Here is a 22,846-nt window from a genome sequence, read left to right as displayed (position 1 = left end):
AGTCACTCGGCCAAAGATGTTTTTTTTTATGTTTTTTTAAAGGTTGTTACACCCTCCTGAGAAAAAAACACATATTTTAATGGTGCAAAAGTCCTGCTTTTGGATGATAAGGAACCACGGAGAGACAAAGTAATAAACTGAAAGTGCTAATAGGAGCGCCAAGCTCCTATTAGCACTTTCAGTTAACTTAAATAGGCCAAAAACAGGCATACGCACTGGTGCTTGCTCCCACACCTTCTGCAAACACAATCTAAAGTTGCATCTGTTTGCGTTTGCCCCAGGGGAAGCCCGAAACGGTAGCTTAACTAAACAGACGCACGTGGCAGTTTAAATGGAGGTCCTTTGTCACGTGTTGCCAATGTTGCATCTTCCCTACAAAAATGTTGCGAGTCTCGACTGTTTTTTTCCCCTCCTGGTGTCGGGCTGGACAGAGGTAGAGACGGAGAGCGGCGCCGCGTCCCACTGGAACCCAGGAATTACACCGCACCGCACCTCCACCTTCTCTTGTTGACATTTTAATGTAGGTCAGGAGTGTCTTAATAACGTTTATTAAGATAGGGCTAATCCAACCCTGCGACTGACTGACTGGCTGAATTCATTTGAATGTAGCCCCTCCTTCAAACACGTCCATTTCAAACTCTCTCAACTCTTGCTCTGTGTTTTTTTTTCCCCCTCCCAGTACCTGAAGACCTTTCTCTGGAGGAGAGGGATGAGCTGTCCAACATACGGCGCCGGAAAAAGGAGCTCCTGGACGACATTGAAGTGAGTGACTGTCGCGAATGAGTCGAAGCGGCTGAAGGCCCTGCAGAGTTCCCTTCCCTGTCTTTGTGACGTGCACGTGGATCTGCGTTCTTCTTCTTTTCTTTGATGAACTCTCTCTCTTGCTTTCCTTCACCTTCGCAGCGGCTGAAGTTTGAGATCGCCGAGGTGATGACGGAGATCGAGCAGCTGACCTGTGTGGGCGAAAGGTGAGTCCGCCTTCGCTGGCCGTCTTTCCCGCTCCGTGAGAGCAGAGCACAATCTGAGTTGACGAGGTGATTTTTGCCAAAAGACTCGGTGACGCTGACACGACACAGAACCTCTCCTTTTGTGTTTGATTTGCAAAACGGTCACCACCTTGCAAAACTGACCGTGTCTCTACTGTTTGACTGTCACTCGAGGACAGTAGTGCCCATCTGCCACTCACTCATCACCAACTGTGTGAGCCTCACACCTGCCCTGTGTGTGTGTGTCTGTCTGTGTGCGTACGTGCGCGCGCGTGTGTGTGTGTGTAAACCCCTCTTTGTTTGAATAGAGTGGAGCAGCGATGTCCCTTAAACTAAGCTCTGTCCAAACAGGCTGACTCTTTAATTTGATTGGTTGATGAGGTGGCGTGAGCATGGGCATTGTGTGTGTGTGTGTGTGTGTGTGTGTGTGTGTGTGTGTGTGTGTGTGTGTGTGTGTGTGTGTGTGTGTGTGTGTGTGTGTGTGTGTGTGTGTGTGCGCGCGCGCGCACTTGAAGCTGCTGGGACCATTTTTTGGGCAGGGGAATCACAGGAAGCAAGAACAAAAGGTGGCGATTTCCCAGTGGGCCACATTGCAGAAATGTCCCCTGAAAAGCGAAGGACGCTAAAAATGAGAAGCGTTCCTCCAGATGGCTGCGGGCTGAGGAATCGTCCACTTTCAGTTTTTCCTCAGTTGAAAGAATTTCACAGAAACAAAGGCCACAGAATGGAAGCTGACGCTTGCCCTTGTGCCTTTGCAGCAAAACCACACAGAGGAACAAGCAGATCGCGATGGGCAGGAAGAAGTTCAACATGGACCCCAAGAAGGTTCGGCCAGACCTCGCGCCTCGATACGCTGTCGATTTGTCGTTTTTCTATCAACTGAAGCGCTTTCCTTCTTTCTTTTTTGTCTTTGCTCAACCAGGGGATCCAGTTCCTTCTGGAGAACGACCTCCTCCAGAACACGGCGGAGGACATTGCGCAGTTCCTCTACAAAGGCGAGGGCCTCAACAAGACGGTCATCGGGGACTACTTAGGGGAACGGTGAGCTCCCTGACTTTTGCCGTCTGTTTTCCTTCCGCCTCCACCCGCCTGCTCCTCCTCCCCCCGCCAAATCTCGACTGCACACGCCGCGGCCGGGGCATAAAGCCCCAGGAAATTGGTCGTCTGCGGAGACGATGCCAGTGAAATGATCGGGCGGGCGTGTGGTTCTTATCGAGGGCCTGAGGGAGGTGGAGGGAAGGAAGGGGGGGGGGGTTGAGTGGGATTGGGCTGCCAGGGAGGAGGGCTGTGCGGTCCGTGTGTGTGTGTGTGTGTGTGTGTGTGTGTGTGTGTGTGACTGTAACCAGCTCAAGAAGACTCACACTCACACACGTCTCCTCGCCCCTCCAGGGACGACTTCAACATCAAGGTCCTCCAGGCTTTCGTGGAGCTGCACGAGTTCGCCGACCTCAACCTCGTACAAGCCTTAAGGTGGGTTTTCGCTTTTTAAAAACACAGGGGCCTGGCGTGGCGCCGGGTGAAGGATGTCAAACCCGATAACCTGCATCGACCTGCATCGTTATACAGAGTCAATAAATCAAATTAAATGACCTAATGTATCAGCAAGTCGCAGAGCGGCATTTTAGTAACTATTGCGCCCACAAGGTCCATTCCTGTCCCACTTATTTGTTTGGCTGCTCCGTGAAGACTTGTCAGCTAATGCCATGCAAGTCTATGGGGTGAAAAGTCAACTTTGTCCCAGAGACATGGGGCCACTTGCAGGTTCATCGGGATCCCTCAAGACACAGCCACGTCAAATTTGGGGACGCGAAAAAATGTCTTCCTCCAAGGTGTGGCGTGGCAGAGAAAGTTAGAGAACCACTGTGTTAGCTCAAGTCAACGGCAACTTTTACAATTACTATTTTACTTTATTATGGTCCAGATCTGGCAAACTGGACCTTGAAATCTGACTGAATCGACTTCATAGTAACGGTAAAATGTTAAATGTAATAAATTAAACTGCAGTTTTCAGACGGTATTTGAATGTGTTATGGCTTCATTACCTCAGATTGTGCGCTATGGTTCGACAGACGTCATCCGCTGACATGCCGTACATCTTAATCCCAATTATCCTTTGCAAACTCAATCTACCCGCTGCGAGGCCCCGAGTAAGAACAGCCCTTATATGACTGTGTTTCGCCAATCACCATACATCAGGAATAATTCCATTATAGCTCTGGTCTGGTACAACGTCCTCCCCGCAGGTCCTTTTTCTTTTTTTTTTATAGATCTTAATAATGTTACACATGCAGGGACATGTCCTGTGCAAGAGTCTCAATATGACGTTGTTTAATGTGTCGCTGTGTTCCTGCTCCCGCAGGCAGTTCCTGTGGAGCTTCAGGCTTCCCGGCGAAGCCCAGAAAATCGACCGCATGATGGAGGCGTTTGCCTCCAGGTACTGCCAGTGCAACCCCGGCGTCTTCCAGTCCACAGGTACACACACACACACACACAAGCGCACACACACTCACTCAGCGGCTGTCCTATGAGTCACACAGAGGCAGACAGTCCAGGCCAGACCCTCCTGAGATCAATGCCAGCGACGTCCTCCGTCACCTGTCGGTGTCGGATAAATCTGCAGCGTGACGCGATAACTCCCTCAAAAAGTCATTCCCTTCAAAGTCCAGACGGCGTGATTGGACCTCGCTCTCACATTCTCAGTTACAGAAACGTAGGCGGCACGGCAGGTCATTAGCCCGTTAGCTGGCTAATCCCACCCCTGCCACTCAAGCAGTGATAACGATATCGATCGGCGGGTCCTCGGCGGTGATTAGTGCTCTCATCGCTCGCCTCGAAGCCACCCAGCCCCAAACACGCCGAGGAGGACACGGGCATCAGCGCGGAGGGTCATGAATATTTATGCCTGGCGACCGCCGCACACACACTTTGTTATCGGTCATCTGACCGCGGTGAGGGATATAAATTACCGAGCAGGGCGACGAGGAGCGAATTAGTGTGCGGATGGATGAGGGCGGCTTCCTGGAGTTATGATGGTGTGTGTGTGTGTGTGTGTGTGTGTGTGTGTGTGTGTGTGTGTGTGTGTGTGTGTGTGTGTGTGTGTGTGTGTGTGTGTGTGTGTATGACGGCACTCGTCGCTGCACCACAACCTTGGAGGGTGCAGCCGCTGCAAGCGTGACCCAGAAACGGAGGCCCTTTGTTGATTAAACTTCTATTAAAGGCCTAAATTTAGTAGAGGCGCAGAGTGTTGATGGGTCGCTCGCTGTCCAGTCGGTGACAAAGCAGCCGCACTGATCACCCGCTTGACTTGAGCTGGCACCAGGGCGCCTCTTTAAGAACGTTTGACTTTTACTGCTTCTAATATTTGCCGGTGGAAAATTAACGGAAGAACGATTTGAGGATAATTTGCCCTCAGGATAAATGATTTTGGAGTAAACTCACATGCACACACACACACAAACGCGCAGGCACACACAGAGTCGTGTACTGTATTTCACGGTGACACCCGCTGCTATAACCTCCACAGACACCTGCTACGTCCTCTCGTTTGCCATCATCATGCTGAACACGAGTCTGCACAACCCCAACGTCAGGGACAAGCCGCCGGTGGAGCGCTTCATCTCCATGAACAGAGGGATCAATGAGGGGGGAGACCTCCCGGAGGAGCTACTCAGGGTGAGAGCCTCGACTCCAATCGCTCGTTAGCCTTGAGCGAGTTAGCCGCCGTTGCCGTACAAACATTTCCTTCTTTCCATTGAAATCGAATCTGTCCGTTTCTGCTTACAATGACGTGTGCGTACTGTGACTCTCTGCTGTTTGAGCCAAAAAGCGCAGGAATTGCGAGTCAGGCGACGCAAATTGAGATATCCGCAGTTCAGCAGAATTAGATCTTCTCCCTGGATGCTCATTCCAGTGATGCTCAGTGATCTCAGATGTAATATTCTTGATCCGGCCACATTATCTAGACTTAAATTGGTCTTCCGGGATCCCCCGAACCATTGTGTGTGAAACTGAGGCGGGTTTCTCTCTTGGTGTTGAGTGTTTTGGAGAATGGGGAAGGAAGTGCATTACAAAAAGCCAGCTTTCAAAAACAAGAAAAAAAAAAAGTGCAAAATTTGTATAGTAAGCAAAATGCTGTGCCAGCTGAACAAGAAAATTTGGCTTGTCTAGACTTTCTGTAAGTAAAAATATCCGATCTCTCTGAACCCACAGATATCTTCAAATTAGTTTATTCTCAACTGCAAGTTCATTTATCTTGATTTAAATAAAATTGTTAAATTAAGAAATATGAATTAACACACATTGAACACATATATTCTGTTGTTTAACTGAAAACAATGTTGTAGATTCCATTTCGCTGTCAGCTCTTTCATTTTTGTGAAGGGATCAAATGGACATAAAGATCTTGAATAAGAAATTATTCCTCTGACAAAGTCGTTTTATATTTGTGAATGTGGATGCAATTATCATTTTTTTCATAATTAAGGGCCGAAACGCGTGAAACGAGTGAAACACGCAAGCAGTAAAAACTGCTTTGTGAGGAGAACTGAGATGTTCCATCCTGCTTGGATTTCACTTTTGTCGCGTGGGAAAAGCCTCTCCGGGGTGTGTTCACGTTTCTGCTTTTGTTTCCCCCCCATCCCCCATCTAGAATCTTTACGACAGCATCAAGAGCGAACCGTTCAAGATCCCGGAGGATGACGGGAACGACCTGACGCACACGTTCTTCAACCCAGACAGGGAGGGCTGGCTGCTTAAATTAGGTTCGTGAGCATCTCCGCACATTTCACGGCTCAAGAGACGCACGGCGCTCATTGCTGACTGCCGGTTGCTGATTTTTCACTTGGTAGCAGTGTTGTCGTCGCTTGTTGTTTCTCACGAAATGGCGAGAAAAAAAAATACAAAACCCACGTACACAACCGCGGCTTTTTGCGTAAACGTTCTGCATTTCATCAATATCATACACTCGAGTGGAGCAGCGCTGCAGGATTTGCTGTGAAGTTGTCCCCGCGACCGAAATTAGTTGTCGTTGTCTGCTTAGCCCTCTGTTTACAGCCTCCAGCAAAACTGCTCAGTTTCAGCGTCCTGCTAGAGGCTGTGTTTTGTCGGGAGTTTTCACACGTTTGGAAAAGGGGCAAGTAGCAGGAGGTGTTGATACTCACCTGTCAGAGCTATCAACGAAGCATCTGCACCCTTTGTGACATCACCAAGGGCTGATTTCCAGAACAGATGGTGAAAAAGCGGAGCAAGGGACGGCTCTTGGCTCCTTCTCGTCTCTGGGGGAGTTCACTGGCTGCCTGGCTGGATATAATACACTTTACACATTTTTCCTGACATTTGCCAGACGCAACAGCGGGATTTGAGTTTTCGAACAAAGCTGCACGAGAAACCCCACACGGCACGATAAGAACCTTGGGGGAAATCCCGCGGAGCGCAGGGTCAAATATACGTGTGAAAAGTTGTGCGTGTTGAGCGTGTGTGTATGTTTTCACTTCTCGCCGCAGACTTGTGAAATGAACCTGTGGGGAGTTTAGCAAAGAGTAAACTCTGTAATTATTCACCCTCTGTGTGTGCGTGCGTGTGTGTGTGTGTGTGTGTGTGTGTGTGTGTGTGTGTGTGTGTGTGTGTGTGTGTGTGTGTGTGTGTGTAATGTCAGTGCGCGCCAGCAGTTCAAGCGGTGCTGTGTGCCTTCTCGGTGAGGTAATGCAGTTGCAGGTCTAATTTTTTCGAACCGCTTTTTATTTGTTTCCGTTGGTCGACATGTGTTTCTGATTTCCTGCCCGCGCTCCGCCGTTCACGCTGCCTTTCAGGCCTTCTCGGCGAGCAATAAAAGCGCTTTAAGAGCCTGGGTATGACTTGTGAAAGGTGAAAGGTCAGTCTCCCCGCGGGCGATCACGTTTATCACTGTGTACTCAAACAGGCGCACCACGCACGCAAAAGGTCTGACACCTTGAGCAAAGTTGGGGAATGCAAATCACAGGCCCAACGTGACTCGGCTCTGCTGCAGCTCTTCCCTGGAGCTACGCTCCAGCGCCACCCCTGATTGAAACATTTCTAAATAGAATAGAATAGAATAGAATAGAATAGAATAGAATAGGATGGAACACCTTTTTTAACCCCACCTTGGGGATATTTGCACAATTGCAACAACAGAAACTAGTGCAAAGAGAAGGAAAAAATACATAAATTAAAAAGAAATACAATTAAAAAAATGATAAAATATTTAAAGAGTAGATATATTTAGATAAGATATTTACAGTTTGATTATTCATGGTTATCTACATAATGCTGATATCTAAAGTGGTCAACAGTATGATTTCATTGAGTGCAAAACCTGATGCGCGCACGCACAACAGGAAGTGACCCGTCAGGGTTATTAGGTTTAAAAGCTCACCAACATTCTTTTGACTCAAAAGCCCCCTTGTCATGGAAGATTCTCTCTGCTGGTGTTTTTGAACAATATGTGTGTCTATCCAGCCAGTGGATTGTGTGGTTGACACAAACCGAGGAACAAACCCCAAAAAATTTAGATTTTTTTTTTCCCATTGTAAGAAGTTAAAACGATGGCCCTGCTGGTCAGCCTCATGCTGTATTTTGTCGCCTTTTTAACTTCCTGTACTGCCATACAACCTCATGAGTGTGTCAAAGCAGTAGAACTACATTACTGTATATGATTTTCAGAGGGTCTCTGGATGTTTTCACCTACGCTTTGGTCGACAGCCAGTCTGTCACTGCAGGCCTTTTGTGTGACTTCCTGTCCCCTCTTCCTCTTCCTGCCCAGGAGGCCGAGTGAAAACCTGGAAGAGGCGATGGTTCATCCTGACGGACAACTGCCTGTACTACTTTGAATACACGACGGTGAGTGACTCTGCCGGCGCGATGATTACTGTGGCGGATATCCAGGATGGGATTTAGAGAGCAGGTCAGTGAGAATAGCAACAAACTCAGAGAACATGAATTAAACAAGGTGGGGAAAAAAAGTGTTTAGAATAACTCCAATGAACATAGAAACTAAAACATTGTAACAACAGCATTCAGGGTTTTTCTTGATTCCCGCCCCCCGTTTGAAATAAATTCAGTTTCTTGTGAGATCATGTCAGACTTTGGGTTTTATGTCAAAGTCACAAATATTGGCCGGATCAGATGGCGATCAGTTGTTCTTGACAGAAGCTATTTGGGAACGAGGAATAAAACGGCAGTGATGGAAATAGAAAACTGATCAAAATATATTTCAGGCAAAGCACGAAGGAAGATCAAAGTTAAAAGGTTTATTCGTCTCTATGTCCAAAAAAAGTGCTTCATCGTGTGTGTTTACCCTTTCACTCTGCGGCCTCTGCTGTCCAGATGAGGAACTTTATCTTTGTTTCTTAGTTTTTTTTTGTTGTTGTTTTTTTTACCTTTGTCGTCCCACACGTTTGCGCGTCCTCACCCAAGACTTGCGTCGGTGCCTCTGCGTGGCTGCCAGCTGCTACATCAGCACTGTCCTCTGCCCGCCCCCGCCCATTATCCTTCAGGGACACCGTCATTATGTCCTCTGGTCTCCGCCACATTATCGGCGAGCTGCGTCAGACGGCCGCAAGGACGGCGGGAGGGGAGTGAAGCTGTGATTGGGACAGGGACATAAACACTCTTCCTCCTCCTCCTCCTCCTCCTCCTCTTCTTCGTCCTGTTTCTCGTCTCCATGTAGCCGATTGGCCATGTCTTAACTCTCGCGTCTCCTCCTTTCCCCAGGACAAGGAGCCACGTGGGATCATCCCACTTGAGAACCTCAGCATCAGGGAGGTGGAGGAGCCCAGGAAGCCTGTGAGCGATGCACCGCCTCTGATCTGGCCTCCGATCGGCTGTTTAACCGCCACTTTTCGTCATTTAAAAAACAAAAAAAAAACAACTTGTTTCACGTTTATTCTCCAGAACTGTTTCGAGCTCTACAACCCCAACCACAAAGGCCAGGTGATCAAAGCCTGCAAGACGGAGGCCGACGGACGGGTGGTGGAGGGCAACCACGTGGTTTACAGGATATCGGCGCCAACGCCGGAGGAGAAGGAGGAGTGGATCAAATCCATCAAGTAAGAGCCCTCGTTTGTTTGCTGAAAATGCAGCAAAATGTAAGAAAAAATATCAGGCCTCAGTTGCTGCTTTCGCTGCGGCCTTGGACCGGCTCAATTCGAGCATCCGTTAACAAAAAAAAAAAAAGCTCAGTCTATTGCACGGCTGAGTGCAAATGAAGCAACAACACGCGCACAAAACCTTTCTGAAAACGGAGATTTGTGCCGCCTCGACGAACGCAAACCTTTTGCGTCGCCTTTCGAGTCACTGAGGAGAGTCGGTCTTGTCTTCACTTAAAGGTTTGATGCAAGTCCAAAAAAAAGGACAACAATTGCGCGTCCCCTTCTCGGTGATGATGACCCCGCTGAGCTGCGTGTCGCCTCCTTGTAACAGCACCGCGCGGAACTCGCTGCAGTGTCAAAAGAGAGTCGGCTCAGCAGAAACAGAACACTTGAGTACTGTAATACAGTGCAGTTCCCTCCCACGCCGCCTCCGCAACCCCCTCCTCCACCCTCCATCTCCCGCCCCACCTCCCCCTCCGCTCTCCACACTCTCATGGAGTATTCAGCGGGGAAATGATGGAGGATTAGTCACCGCTCGCAGCACCCCGGGGTTGAGCCGGCAAAGCCATCCAAGAGAAGCGGCTTCAAACTGGGCCGACACGTTTTTTGCAGCCGCGGAGGCTAACGAGTCGCAGCTAGCGCTCCACCCGAGGGGTCCGGCAGGACTGGGTTTTAAAAAAGAATTTGTGGGGAGGGAGAGGGGAGAAAGGCGCTTTATGGAAATGATGAATTCGTCCTCGCCTTCTTTTCGAGCAGAGTTATCTTGGAGATGACGACGCTGCCCCGGCTACGCCACGAAAGGAGATGAATTCATTTATCTGTTTTCTCCTTCCCTCAGCTATATTTGTAACATTTCAGGCTATTAACAGAACCGGGGCTGCAAAAAAAAAGGCTTATTACTCACCCTTGGTTTAGAGCGCATGACAATTGAGAGTTTTTGTTTTGATGAAATTGGGTTGCGCAGAAGTGACAATGAGCAACAAGGAAGAGCCGGATAGTCATCGCGCGGCGGACTCATTCTTCCGCGTGTGGCATTGTACAGGGAATTAGAGATATCCGCAGTGGGGGGTTGAGCCTCCTCTCGCTTTGTGCCGATGCTAACAGGATTTAGCGGCCGTGAAACTGGGCTACTCACTGGAGCCCAAATGGCTTCCTGACTCGCTCCCCTCATTGCGCCTCGTTTTGCCAGTGATTTTTTTTTTTTTTTTTTTTTAAAGGGGGTGCGGGGTGGTGGGGATGGATGAAGATGGTGCTCCCGAGTTCTGGAGCGTTCATTGTTCAGCCTCCTCCAGACCCTCAAGCCTCCACGAGAGGAGGGCAAAATGTTGGTTTGTGTGTTTTACTACGCGCCTTGAGAGTTCTGGAGGAGGTTCCAGCGAACCGGAGCACCAAGGAGGAGAAGGAGGTGGGGGTTGGGGGTAGAGGGGTCCTCTTCAGAAACCATGGAAACCAAACTGGGTCACTGCACAAACTTTGTTCTTCCCCTCCGTCTTTTTTTGATCTGGTTAAGGCAGGGGTTTGTCTGCGTGTGGCTTGCATTTCCATTTCAAAGATGCTAAAAGACTCTCCCTCTCATGTGGCCTGATTATTTGTCTCACCGCTGTCCTTTGGCTCGGTCTTCCTCCCCAGGGCCAGCATCAGCCGGGACCCGTTCTACGACATGCTGGCCACCCGGAAGAGACGCATCGCGAATAAGAAGTGACGGGAAGGGGACGACGATCGCCTCACCCGGGGCACCTCGTCCGTCCTCCTACCTCGCCGCCCTGTCAGGAACACCTCGGCGGCGACGGCGGTGAAACCTCAGTTCCTCCCCCAAAGACTGTCTTACAAGTGGCTCGTGGGACAAAGGAGCTCCAGGGAGGAAACTCAGATAGACAAACTTTGTTTTTTATTTGTTTGTTTTTTTGGTTTTTGCACAGAGCGATCAACCAACCAGCAGGTTTGTTCCTCCTCTCACTCCCCAATGGCCGCAATTCCTCTCCCTTGAGCACAAGCACCCCACGTTTGAGACGCACACGCATGCATGTGGGTTCACAACGGGCCGATGTGTTTTGTGTGTGTGCATGCTGCCGGTGCGCACGGCATGTACAGTGTGGGTGCATGTGCGTCAAAGGACAAGCCGACAACAAGACGATTCCCGGGTGTGCGGCCGGTGCGAAGACGCCTCACCTGGATTGTGCAGTCAAGACTGACGCTCTGCCTGGAGCCGCCTCAGAGAACCAGCGCTTTGACATTTCAACATTGCAGTCTTGAGTCAGCTGGGCTGATTAAAAAAAAAAAAAAAATAGAATGCAGAGCAGAGAATTTCAAAAACATGCAGACTTGTTTTTCAAGCCCTGTGGTTTGGAATAGAATATGTTTTCTAATTGTCATCTGAAAATTTCATCTGTATTCTGCTACTGTACTGATGTAACGGGAGCCACGGTGAGTCATGTTTGGTAACACAGCCAGTAAATCCCCAGTAAATCACATACCTCACTTCACCAGAAAGGAGCCCAAAGAGGGCAGGTGTCCCTTCCCAAGGCTCCCGTTTAAGCTTTAGCATTAGCCGCAACAGCTTGTGACAATCTGTTAGCACCTTACTAGTTGCCAAACACACTTGTTCTTGGTGTCCGCAGTCTCTCTGGCTTTATTAGTTGCCGTACAGCAGTCAGAATCACAAGACAAACCCGACATAGTAAGGAAACTCAATTGAGTTTGAGTCTGCGCCAAGTGTAAGACAGGAATTCCTACTTTTCTTTGGCCAAGGTCCATGCTCGAGCCACGGAAAATAAATTAAAGTGGGGATAAAATTGTTATTTTGGTAATGTGATGGCAAAAAAAAGAAAAGAAAAAAAGATTTATCCCTTTTCCGATTTCGGTAAGAAAAAAAAATGCAGTTCCCTGCTGGCTTTGTGCCCTGAGTTTTAATGAAAAGTAAGATTTAAAAAAACAAACGATCAATGAAACTAAAGCATCCAAGCATTAAAACCAACATGCCTAAGATGAGGTTTGAAACTGTGATTACGATTCTTAATGTTAGGAATCAATCAGTTGCAACCAAGGAATAAAGGAACGCAGAATGTAGATGCATCGTCTATTTGCTACAGATGAAATAAGGTCATACGTATTTTCAAACAGGGCTGAAATAAATCAATAAAAAATGTGAGAGATTTTAAGGTTCTAGTCAGATGAGAAGGTTTTATTTACAGCTGTGCAAAAAGGCCCACGAGGGCCCCTGTCTGATGAAGCTCTCTTATTTTTTCCCTCTTGTCTTTGACCCGTATGTCAGTGAAGGTCCATGTATTGTTGTGATCCTGTTTGCATTTGGTTTGTGATTCTTGCTTGCCTTTTGTGTTCTTTATTATATGAATATTAACAACCATTTTTTTTTTCATTTTTGTATTTATTTTCATTTGTGAAATGTTTTTGATTCTACTTGTAAAATGCCAAACAACGTATGCTTAAGTTATATATATATATATATATATATATATATATATAAGTGTGTATATATATATTGTATAGGTTTCCGGTCTCTGTTGTTGTATGCACACTCTGTAACTTGTTTGAGAAGAGGTTTGACTCAGCTGACGTTTGGGGTCTTCTTTACAAAAAGCCTTAAACTTATAGACAATAATAATTACAAAAAAAAAAAATGATAGGATGATGACGATGATGACAACAATGAGGATGACGAACATAAGAAGACGGGTAATATTTGTCAAAAACTGTGACAATGTTGAAAAAAAAGCCATGTCGGATGAGATGAACGGTGTGTTTCTGATGATGATAAAGTTTATTGTGCAAATGTTTATGATTATAGTGAACCAATACTGGTGATGAAGATGCTAGAGGATGCTATGATCGGTGCCGATGTCAAAGAGCTATGAGCAGCAGTAGTTTTCTATGTGATTGTAAAAATAAAATGTGGGCCTTGTCGTTCAGGGCAGAATATTATCTTGTACCGCCCTGTACGGGCTCATAGTTGCATTAACTTTTATATTCTCTGTAAGAGCTATTGGTCATGTTGTACAAAACACGTATCTATATAAAGAATACATTAAGATGTATGCTGCGGATGTATGGTGCATTTATTATTCATGCTCATCTTGACCTACATATTTGCAATAGTAATGAGCCGTCATTAAATAATTTCATAGATAGTGTTGTGGTGAGTGTTTATCGTGCTTCCCCTCAGTCACCCAGAGCAAAGCTCACCTCGTTTTATGATGGCAAAATGTTCAAAGGGAACATATTGAGACATTTAAAGGAAGAAAAAAAAAAAGTACTGTAGTGAGAACGCCCTCTACTGTCCGTACTGTGATTCTACAATGGCAAAGACAAAATTGAATGAAATACATTTACTGTATGCTGCATGTGTGTTGTAGCCTGCCCCCTCGTGGGCATTCCTGGACAGTTCAGCTGGTTCAGTTGGTTTAGCATTTTTACCTTCACAACAATTTGTAATGAAAAAAATGAAACTTTATATAAAAATTACGACCACTAGTATCTTTCCACTGGCTTCCAACGGGGATTGCTATCACAATCCACAAAGCCAAACATTTACTGTATTTAAAAATAAATATTTCTTGAAAAAACATTTCACCATTACCTTACCTTTAATTCAAAATTCACTTCATGTGAAACACTCCCTATGTTTAGATCTATGTCTATGTTCTTTGAAAAAGTACCACATCATGACAGTTCAGACAGTCACATTCTCACAATGCATTATTTAATGCTAAGAATTAAAACAATCAATTAAAAGGCAGATATTTATTTCACAGATGAGTCCACATCAGTGCTTTCCAACAGGAAAGTAACACCACTCTGAGTGCGGTGTGGTCTTGGCAAAATGTACCTTAAATTCCCTCTCTTGTTAATGACTTTGGGAGAGTTATGGTCCACTTGAGGAAGCCAAGGGGCTTAATGACAGTCGTGATGACTACACAATTCCTAATTTACTGTATATGCAGTTTGCTTTCTTACGACTAGAGGCGACGAAATCTTGCACACCGGGCCTATACTGACAAATGAGCCAGCAAAGAATCACAGACAGAAACAGTAATGAGGCACTGAAAAGAAAACCCTTTTGACAGAACTAAAACTAAGTTCAGAACAACGTTTCACCATGATAGTAAAACTACAAGAATTAATCTAGAATTAATCCAGCAGTTGTTTTGCTTTACTCTTCCTAAAAAAAAATAAAAATGATGACAGTCAAGGGATAGTATTGTTCTGATGTCTTTAAAACAGACTTTAACTCAGTCTGTCAACTGATTCCCCCTCCAGCTACAATTACAGCCTCACCTTAATGTCCACCTCAAAAATAAAATAGAAAAGAAAACGTAAATATCGAAGGTGAGCGTGCTTCTCTCTGTGACCTCTTGCTACGACGACTCAGCAGGGCGAAGAGAAGACCTGATCGTAGTCCGGGCACTTTAGGAGAGCTGGGTAGCTGGCGCTCATCTGGAGCGACGACTCGCTGGAGATGTCAGAGGGACTCCGCCCTCTCGACCAGGACTCTGGGTGCAGGAACTGGCCTGAGTGGTCGGAGCAGTCGCTGAGTCGAGGCCGGTAAAAACTGGCGTGACGTGGCTGGTAGAACTCTTCCGCTGTGTAGCGCTTCATGAACAGGTAGACGGACATGACGCCTGCACTCTGCACCGAGTAAAAAAAACAAAACTATTGTAAATATCATACTTGTGTATTGCAAAGATTAAATAATACGACAAACATATAGTGATGCCTTAGACCTACAGTATATCCCAAGTTATTTAAAATTTCTATTTACTATTTACATTTTTTTTTTTTTTATTTACAAGTTTTTGCCATGGATGAATAATGAAACACTATATTTTAATCTACAATTAAAATACATCCAACGTGTGCTTGGATAACAATGTGTTTTAATTAATATTTAAGTTGATGCAATTCTGCAGTTCCTCTATTTGAATGGTGGAGGGCAGTAAAATCTACATTTTGCTGTGAGTCAATCCAACTTAATGTAAATACATTTCCACCTATTGAGACAATGTTGAAGAATTGAGTCATGCAGGCCTTCGGCCTGCTATTTCCATGCTGCATTATTTAGTAAGCTCCATGCATCTCTGGAGGGTTCTGACCTCAGTCAGCAGAAAGGAGATGGCAGCGAAGGCAAAGGACCAGCCGTACTTGTAGGTGAAATAAGCCTCGCTGCTCTTCACCCTGTTCAGCATCTCATCATTAATGCTGGAGATGTAGAGCACCAGGCCCACCACCAGTGCCAAACCTGTGACGTGAAACGGTAAAATACACACACACATGCATAAAAGAGTAACACAGCGTAAGCACAAACATAACATGGGACCACAGAGGAATAAACACCTGCACACCTGAGAGAATGAAGAAGATCCCAGAGACGAAGGCCAGGATGCTGCGGTTCGGACGGACGTGGCCGATGTTGTTGAGGACAAAGCCGACGAACATGAAGAAGAGGCTGACTAGAGGGAACGGTGTGGCTGAGCGAATCATTTCTGAGGAGCAAGTAGTTGTAGTTAAACCCCAAACACAAACACAAAAACCCTCAAAATGAGTTGAGGAATGAAAAAGGATGTATGATAATTCTCTTATTTTAAAAGGAACTGAAGGTCTCATCCAAGCCTCTGTGCACCTTTTCATGAATCATTTTTCATAAAAAAAAGAAAAAAAAAAGGGCAAGCTGGATTCTTTCTCCAGGAAATTGAGACGTTTTACTCACTGACTTATAGTACTTACTTAGCATGTTTACTGTGGACTCTGACGTCAGGTGGACATTCATGGGCATGATATATGTAATGGTCAAACAGTGTCCAGTCTCTTCACCTGAGGTAGCAAAAGACAAACCTGAAGATGTATGAAGAGACTCATGAAACACATAGCTAACACAATGTGAAAGTGATTTTCTTGTTACACCAAACATGATGTTGTGAATACAGCACAAACAAAATCAGTTTGAAATCAAGGCGACAGTACAGACGATTAATACAAGTAGTTTGCTTCTCTCTGTGCGTTTTTTAAAGTCACTGTTGTATTTTGCACTTCACGGCCACCGTATTCTCATCATTCATGTCAAAAACAGCGGGAAAGGTAAGCTAGCTGCCGCGGTTTTAGAGTTTTAGCTAGTTGCATTAGTTCAGAATTCGAGCGTGGTACTTAACAGGAGCACGTACTCAACAACGGGGGCTTCACGTGACGACAATGCCGTATTAAAATATAGTTTTTTTTTACAGTAAAACGGAGATTTCCAGCAAAGAAACCATGAAAAATGTTCTTCCTCCAAAGTGGAGCGTGACAGAGAAAGTTTGAGAACCACTGCCCTAATGCCATGCAAGTCTATGGGGTCAAAAGTCAACTTTGTCCTAGAGACATGGGGCCACTTGCAGGTTCATCGGGATCCCTCAAGACACAGCTACGTCAAATGTTATTTGGGGCTTCTAGCATGAAAAACCTTCTTCCTCCGAGGTGGGTCGTGACAGAGAAAGTTTGAGAACCACTGGCCTAAGTCGAGTTGTCCCAAAGTTTACAATATTGAGACAGGTGCACAGTGTTGATAAATTAACATTAATAATATTATCCTCATTTAGAATAATCAGTGGATTTGACAGTATCGTGTGGTAATAGTCATGGCATCCTAGCTCGTAGAAGCAGAAGTTAAGTTGAATTACATTTTGTGAAAGTGATGGGCTTTCTTTGAAGCCTCAGTTTTGTTTTCTCACATGATACATGTATTGTTATTACAGTTCATAGCTTAAGACACGTGTCAAACACAGTGACGACAGCCCAATCCCTCACGTTATATATCGGATCTGTAGTTCTGAGAACCTCACATCTCTCAGCTTTTCTTATGTCACTTCTCATCAGGGCAGAGTGGACGACAGCATCCCTGCCAGACTCATTACTCACCAGCCAGGAAGCAGACCCTCCAGAGGCCCGAGTGCAGCGAGGTCTTGATGTCCACGCTCTGGTTCAGAGGCATGATGACGCCCTCCTCCAGGTACAACCAGTAGTCGGTGCTGACTGCCAATCCCAGCAGCCCCAGGCCGCTGATTGCAAAGACGCTGCTCAGCAATGTCAGGGCCTTCCTGCCGCACGCGCTCATTGCCTCGGCGAAGGGGAGGGCACGAGCGGTCTGGGGAGGGGGCCTCTGGCAGTTGATGGTTAAAAATAAGTGTAGTCTGGAATAAAAAAAAATATATCCTGGAGGAGGCAGCAGAAGAGGGATTTACAGAGGCGTTACAGAAAGACACACTAAGGTTGCAGGCTTGTCTTGTAAGATAAATGTTACATTATTATTTTTTTAATTTTTGTAACCTTTCATGACACTCTTGAAATATGGTTCATCCATCTTGACAACTGACAAAATTTCCATCGATACTATTTGCAGAATCATGTAAAAAAAAAAAAAAAAAAGATCAATCCACCTGTTCCCATATTTTGAGGCTGCAGGGGAATCGCAAACTCCAAAACTCAGATTAAATGATTGCATTTTGACCTTGACCTGCGCAAACCTTTGCCAATACTGAAAACAACACATTCATATTCAGCACACCTCGTTCCGTATCGCTGTGACTGCACTGACAGAAACGGATTGAAAATTCCAAATTGTCCAGAATGTATCGCATGCCGTCACCGAGAATAAGAATGCCTACATTCTCCAAAGCCCCAGGCTGAGTTTTTGACATTTTGCAGCAGTGAATTAGAGCAAAGAACCCTGCTGAAAACAACCTTTTGAGGTGGAAAAAAAGAAAAGAAAAAGTGGCCGGTGCATTAAAGAGGCTAAATTGGCTAAATGGGAATCCGGCTGAGCAGAAAATCATCATCCACAGTAACAAAATTGCACACAATTTTTTTCAATTTTAAATAAGTCCAACACTCTTGCCTCAATGTTTCTCTAACAGTGCAAACATGCATTAAATTAAACAGTGTAAATTATGGAAATATTGATAATATTTTCCCTGCAACCACATCCAGCCTGCAAAAAGAATTACATTCCTAGATAAAACAGAGAGACAGTAGGCTGGAGCGGAAATTGATATTGTACCTTCTTGTATAGTTACATACTGTGTGTTGATGTCCGATGCTCCCCCAGCCCACGGTGACTGGCGTTGAAGATTTGGGGGGGAAAAGAAAAACGTAAAAGTTGGGGATCTTGTCTGTTTCTCTTCTTCCTGCCGGGTTTCGTTTGCGCTTTTCTTTCCGCGCCCAGGAAAGCTGCGAGGCTGCCTGCTCCACCAGCTGCACTCAGCTGTTGAGTGCGTAAAAGAGAGAGGGACGGAGGAGAGCTCGGGTCTGTAGGAACTGAGTGACGTAAGCAAACCGATCACTCGAGCAGCGTCGCGTCTGTCACGTTCTGTGTGCTCATGTTGACGAGCCAGGTTTTTTTTTAATTTGTTTATTTATTTTTATCGTGTCCTGCTGTCGCCGAGTTTGTCAATATCCAGAAAATCAACACAAAGAAAAAATTCAAATGCTTAACGAATCACTTAAGGAACGTGAGGGCAGATATGTTATGCTTTTTTGTATGTTCATAAAGGATCTCATGCCAACGACATGGCCTTGACTTGCAGGTCTCAGAGCTCATTCGCCTCCTCACAATAGATTCCTAGTAAAATAACGTAAGTACTGACTGATGCTTCATGCCCAGTGTCCTTAGTTTGTAGAACCAATATATTCACACTGGTCTGGTTTCTATATAGAATATTGGAAAAGAATCAGTAGCAACAGACAGCATGCCAAGCCCTGTATTCCAGACCTAAGCCAGATCCACGCCTAGACTTAAGCTAAGGAAACAAACAAAACAAAACTGCAGTTTGGTATATTTGATACTTTATTGGAACACAGTATTCATCATACCACAATGAACAGAGAAACAAGGAGAGTCAGGTCAACAGAAAAAGCAGGTGTCGGTGGAAGGAAACGTGCACAAACATCCAAACGGTGGCCCGAACTGCTGCTCGCAAGTGATTCGGTGTGCTCACTGGACCAGACGTGTGACGATCCGGTTCCTCAGTTCTCAATGTGAGACATTTAAACATTAGATTTCTCTCAACAGTAACACTGTCAGTTTTGGTCCGAGTGTAGCAGCGGATCCCAGTCTGCGTGCTAATTTTTGACGAATGCCACATTTCCTCGAATAGCGGCCCAGGCTTTTATTGAGCAAAGATCGGAAGTGGTTGTTTACATTTGGAAACATGCTTGTATTTCAAAATGTTTCTGTTATGTAGTCAGTTAATACTTAACCCCCCCCCCTCTCCCCCCTAACCATTTGCTAGTTTTCACATTTAATTGTATTTTAAACCAGTGTTTCTCAACTGGTGGGTCGCGATCCAAAAGTGGGTTGCGGAGCTGTTTTGAGAGGGTTGCTGCTTTGTGGGCAGTTTCCCTAAATATATATATTTATAGAGAAAAATATATTTTTTTATGTATTCATTTTGCAGGGCACACAATTCAATTAAATCATTTCAATAATTTATATACTGGATATGATAGAAAGTGGGCTAACTGTTTCCTTTTTGTGGAATAACTTTGGGTCGCGACTTCGTGATAAAGAGAAAAATGCGGGTCCTGAGACTCCACCAGTTGACAACCACTGTTTTAAACCATTGTGTCTATTGTTAAGCTTCCAATACACACATTAAAAAGGAGTCCAGTCGAAAACTACAATGTTAAGGGAAAGATAACCAAATTCTTCCCACGTTGAGCCGAACCCCCAGCAAACTTTTTGCGGCAAAGCTGTTGATTATTTATTAGCTGTAATTCAAGGAAATATGCGAGTTCCAGCGTTTGCAGGGGTGAAAGCTACCACTGTTGCCACCCAGAGAGAAAGAAGAAAGCACTGTGGACGCACACATGACTGTCGAAAACTGAAAGACCCATTTTGGCACTGGTGTACAGAAAGCCAAGAAAAGCAACTTGCACATATTTCGTCTGTGTCAGTGTTTCGGTTACATGGATTGAGGGTGAGAGTGGAACAAAACAAAAAATGTGCGTTACATCGGCAAGTGTGTCAAAATACGAAAACGTCATCCTCATCACTGATGTGTGTGTGTGTGTGTGTGTGCGTCTGTGTGTGTCTGTGTGTGTGGGAGAAGGCAAAGGGGGCTCTGCATCATGCTGGGGTCTTGGTCATGCTTAGGTCAGGCCTCACCTTACGCATGCACACACGATATACGCAAGAAAGGAAAAGCTTCTTTTAGCCGCCGCAGGGCTCTGGAACTCATCACAATCAGACTCATCAGGTCAAGGCTAGAGGGGTTATCCAATGTTTTTGTTTTTCTTATCCACGCACAGTAGGTGCTGCATATTCTACATGACACCGAGTAGTAAAAAAAAAATTCACGGATAGATAGTGAGAGTACATGTAACAAAGCTAGCAAAGATTCAGCCAAACGTTATAACCGGGGGGGGGGGGGTTCTTCTAAAACATAGAAACTTTCTACCGTAGTAAAAGCACATTCAGTTCATAGTATAAAATCTGCAAGTAGCTTCTCTTTTGGAAACATCTCTTTGAAACGTGTATAAGAAAAGGGGAAGGGGGGGGGGGGACAAAAGTTGACATACAATAGATTTCGGTTTGGACGTCTCTGTGGAGTTGCACCAGAACATAAAACAGGATAATTACTTCCCCCCTTTCAACCGATAGAAAGTCCTCCTCTGATTAGGTTTTTTTTTTTTTTTTTTCCAAAACATACAACAATTAATATATCAACATAGCTCAGGTCATAATACTAAACTTTACAACAATACCAGACATTTTACTGCATCCTACAGTCTACTGCTCAGACGGAGTCAGAAAGTAAGCATGCAACAGCTTTGTGCATATGGAAATAGCGTTTATACTTTAAAACACTGTCTCGTTAAGACGTTCTGACCCTAGATGCTTCCGGACCGAGGCGGCTAGACAGCCTGTACCTGTACCTGTACCTGTCGGCATGGTGTGCTTCTGTTTCTCTGTGCTGTCACATATAGAGTAGCTCCACACTTTACAAAAATAACAGATATATAAACGGCCCCCTGCTAAAGGGGATCTTGGGGGCGTCGGGAAGGCCGGAGGGTTAGAAACGTTACAAGGACGTGGACTACTTTGGCACTCATGTAACAGCGTACTACCTGTGTGTTTATTGATTTATTTTTTTGGAAATCTTTTTTTTTCTTTGATTATATAAATATAAAATACGAGGTTGTCGCGCCGCGCCAGTTCGATAAAGCTGAGACGGAGCCGGAGGAGCGGAGTCGGCCATGAGAGGCGGAGAACAAATTGCATCGTTAACAGCGACCGATTCAGACACATTCATTCATGGGAGGAAAGTTTTTTTTTTTTTTTTTTAGGGGAGCGGGGGTGGGAAAAAAAAAAACGAACGCAGTGGCAATTAAGAAAATGATAAGATGTTTTTTTTTTTTTTTTTTCCGGGGAATCGGGGGAGGGCAAACATGTAAAAATGTGAGTACCCGCACCCTTTTCTCCTCACCCAGGATCATCTGTAGTTGTAACACTTGGCTCCACTCTCCTCAGTCACTCGTGTTCATGGGAACCCACAGCTGGGAGACAGAAAACTGCGGAGGGCGATGTAGCTCTGGGATGTTTTCGGAAGGATCCTGTTGTCAGCGACAGTGCATGCTTTCTCTCCTCCTCGCCGTTTCTTTCGCCTTCTCGCCGCCCGCCCTCCCCTCATACGACGCTGTGCAGCGACGGGTGGGTGAACTGAGGGTTTATGTAGGAGAAGCCGGCGAACTCGCTCTGGTCGATGTTGGCGATGACCAGCTGGTCGGGCGGGGTCAGCACGGGCTGCGTGCGCGTGAAGAACTTGTCGAAGTTTTCCGCCCCTTTGCCGCACTGAAAGACACGTTCCGGAAAACAAAAAGTGGGTCAAATCTACAGCAAAATCATCCTCAGTGAAAATCATCTTCAGCGGTCATGCACTAAGGAAGTCTATTTGGACATTAGCAGTGTTGCCATCACAGTTTTTCGCAAAGTCACGCCGACATTTCTGACAAAAATCCCTCGCGAGGCTTTCATTTGAGATTCTCAACACCCCCGGGGGGGGAGGCGGGGAAAAAATGTTGAGGCCCGGAAGTCAATGGCGTTGGAGATGAGCGAATGTGGATGCTGCCGCGAATCGGCAACAGCGGTGCTTTTCTTCCCTTATTTCCATTATTATTACCGTCGAAGCGAGAGCGATTTTCTGCAGCGCGCTGGAGTTCAAGGGAGGATCTTTGAGGTGGACGCGGCTCTGCAGCGCCGCAGGAGCCGACAGCCATTAAAGCCTCAGCTGGGTCCTTTGTCTGCCGGTGCCTACGGCCCCGCTAATGACAGCGTGCGAGCCCCCGGCTGTGATACGCAGCACTGAAAGGAATGAAGCCGTTTTAGTAACCGCTGTAACCCTGCATTTACTGCAGCCCACATGTGGAAGCAGGGTGGGTGGGGGGTGGGTGGGGTTTAGGGGGTGGGAGGGGACGCTCTTAGGGGAGCTATTTTTAACCCTCGGTGACGGCGCCCTCGTCGCTCGGGGGCGCTGGGGGCAGCGAGGGCGCACAGGATGCGAGGGAATGGGGGGGGGGGGGTTTGTTCTGGTGGACCGGTGGCAGCTGGGCTCCAGCCTGCTGTCGATATTACGAACGGGATTGTCTCTCGTCTCATGCGTGAGGAAGAGCACGTTGATCCGGCAGGAGACGTCGTCGCGTAGCTCTTTCTAGAAATCAGCCTTTTTTTTTTTTCTTTTTTCTTTTTTTTTTTTGCCGCGTGGGAACGTCGCT

General features: G+C 46.0%; 3 protein-coding genes across 6 annotated transcripts in view; 1 reads left to right on the top strand and 2 right to left on the bottom strand.

Moving 5' to 3' along the window:
• LOC142886875 (cytohesin-3) overlaps positions 1-13,236 on the top strand; it is a 29,401-nt gene extending 16,165 nt beyond the window's left edge. For 2 of the 3 annotated variants that reach the window (XM_076024115.1, XM_076024114.1), the window contains exons 2-13: positions 680-762; positions 904-968; positions 1,745-1,811; positions 1,909-2,027; positions 2,376-2,456; positions 3,346-3,458; positions 4,510-4,658; positions 5,635-5,746; positions 7,765-7,841; positions 8,715-8,786; positions 8,895-9,049; positions 10,721-13,236. In XM_076024115.1, coding sequence (XP_075880230.1) covers positions 680-762; positions 904-968; positions 1,745-1,811; positions 1,909-2,027; positions 2,376-2,456; positions 3,346-3,458; positions 4,510-4,658; positions 5,635-5,746; positions 7,765-7,841; positions 8,715-8,786; positions 8,895-9,049; positions 10,721-10,793 — 1,166 coding nt within the window. In that variant the 3' untranslated portion in view covers positions 10,794-13,236. Of the gene's footprint in view, positions 1-679; positions 763-903; positions 969-1,744; positions 1,812-1,908; positions 2,028-2,375; positions 2,457-3,345; positions 3,459-4,509; positions 4,659-5,634; positions 5,747-7,764; positions 7,842-8,714; positions 8,787-8,894; positions 9,054-10,720 lie in introns of those variants that run through there. The other variant, XM_076024116.1, reaches the window with a different exon arrangement.
• A 1,120-nt stretch (positions 13,237-14,356) lies between these two features.
• Positions 14,357-17,207, bottom strand: LOC142886876 (voltage-dependent calcium channel gamma-5 subunit-like). The gene is made up of 5 exons (XM_076024117.1): positions 16,997-17,207; positions 15,830-15,916; positions 15,448-15,588; positions 15,199-15,344; positions 14,357-14,734 (listed from the first exon to the last, which is right to left on the bottom strand). The coding sequence occupies exons 1-5, from the start codon at positions 17,190-17,192 to the stop codon at positions 14,474-14,476; spliced, it is 831 nt and encodes a 276-aa protein (XP_075880232.1). The 5' UTR covers positions 17,193-17,207; the 3' UTR covers positions 14,357-14,473.
• A 2,218-nt stretch (positions 17,208-19,425) lies between these two features.
• The window catches only part of prkcab (protein kinase C, alpha, b), a 73,694-nt gene continuing 70,273 nt past the window's right edge, over positions 19,426-22,846 (bottom strand). For both annotated transcript variants that reach the window (XM_076024112.1, XM_076024113.1), the window contains one exon: positions 19,426-21,926. In XM_076024112.1, the coding sequence (XP_075880227.1) occupies positions 21,762-21,926 (165 nt within the window). In that variant the 3' untranslated portion in view covers positions 19,426-21,761. The remainder of the gene's footprint in view (positions 21,927-22,846) is intronic.

The sequence above is a fragment of the Nelusetta ayraudi genome, unplaced genomic scaffold, assembly GCF_046127955.1.
Source record: "Nelusetta ayraudi isolate G7.1 ecotype Tasmania unplaced genomic scaffold, CSIRO-AGI_Nayr_v1 ptg000016l, whole genome shotgun sequence".
NCBI classification, from domain to species: domain Eukaryota; kingdom Metazoa; phylum Chordata; class Actinopteri; order Tetraodontiformes; family Monacanthidae; genus Nelusetta; species Nelusetta ayraudi.
This window is presented reverse-complemented; position numbering and strand designations above follow the sequence as displayed.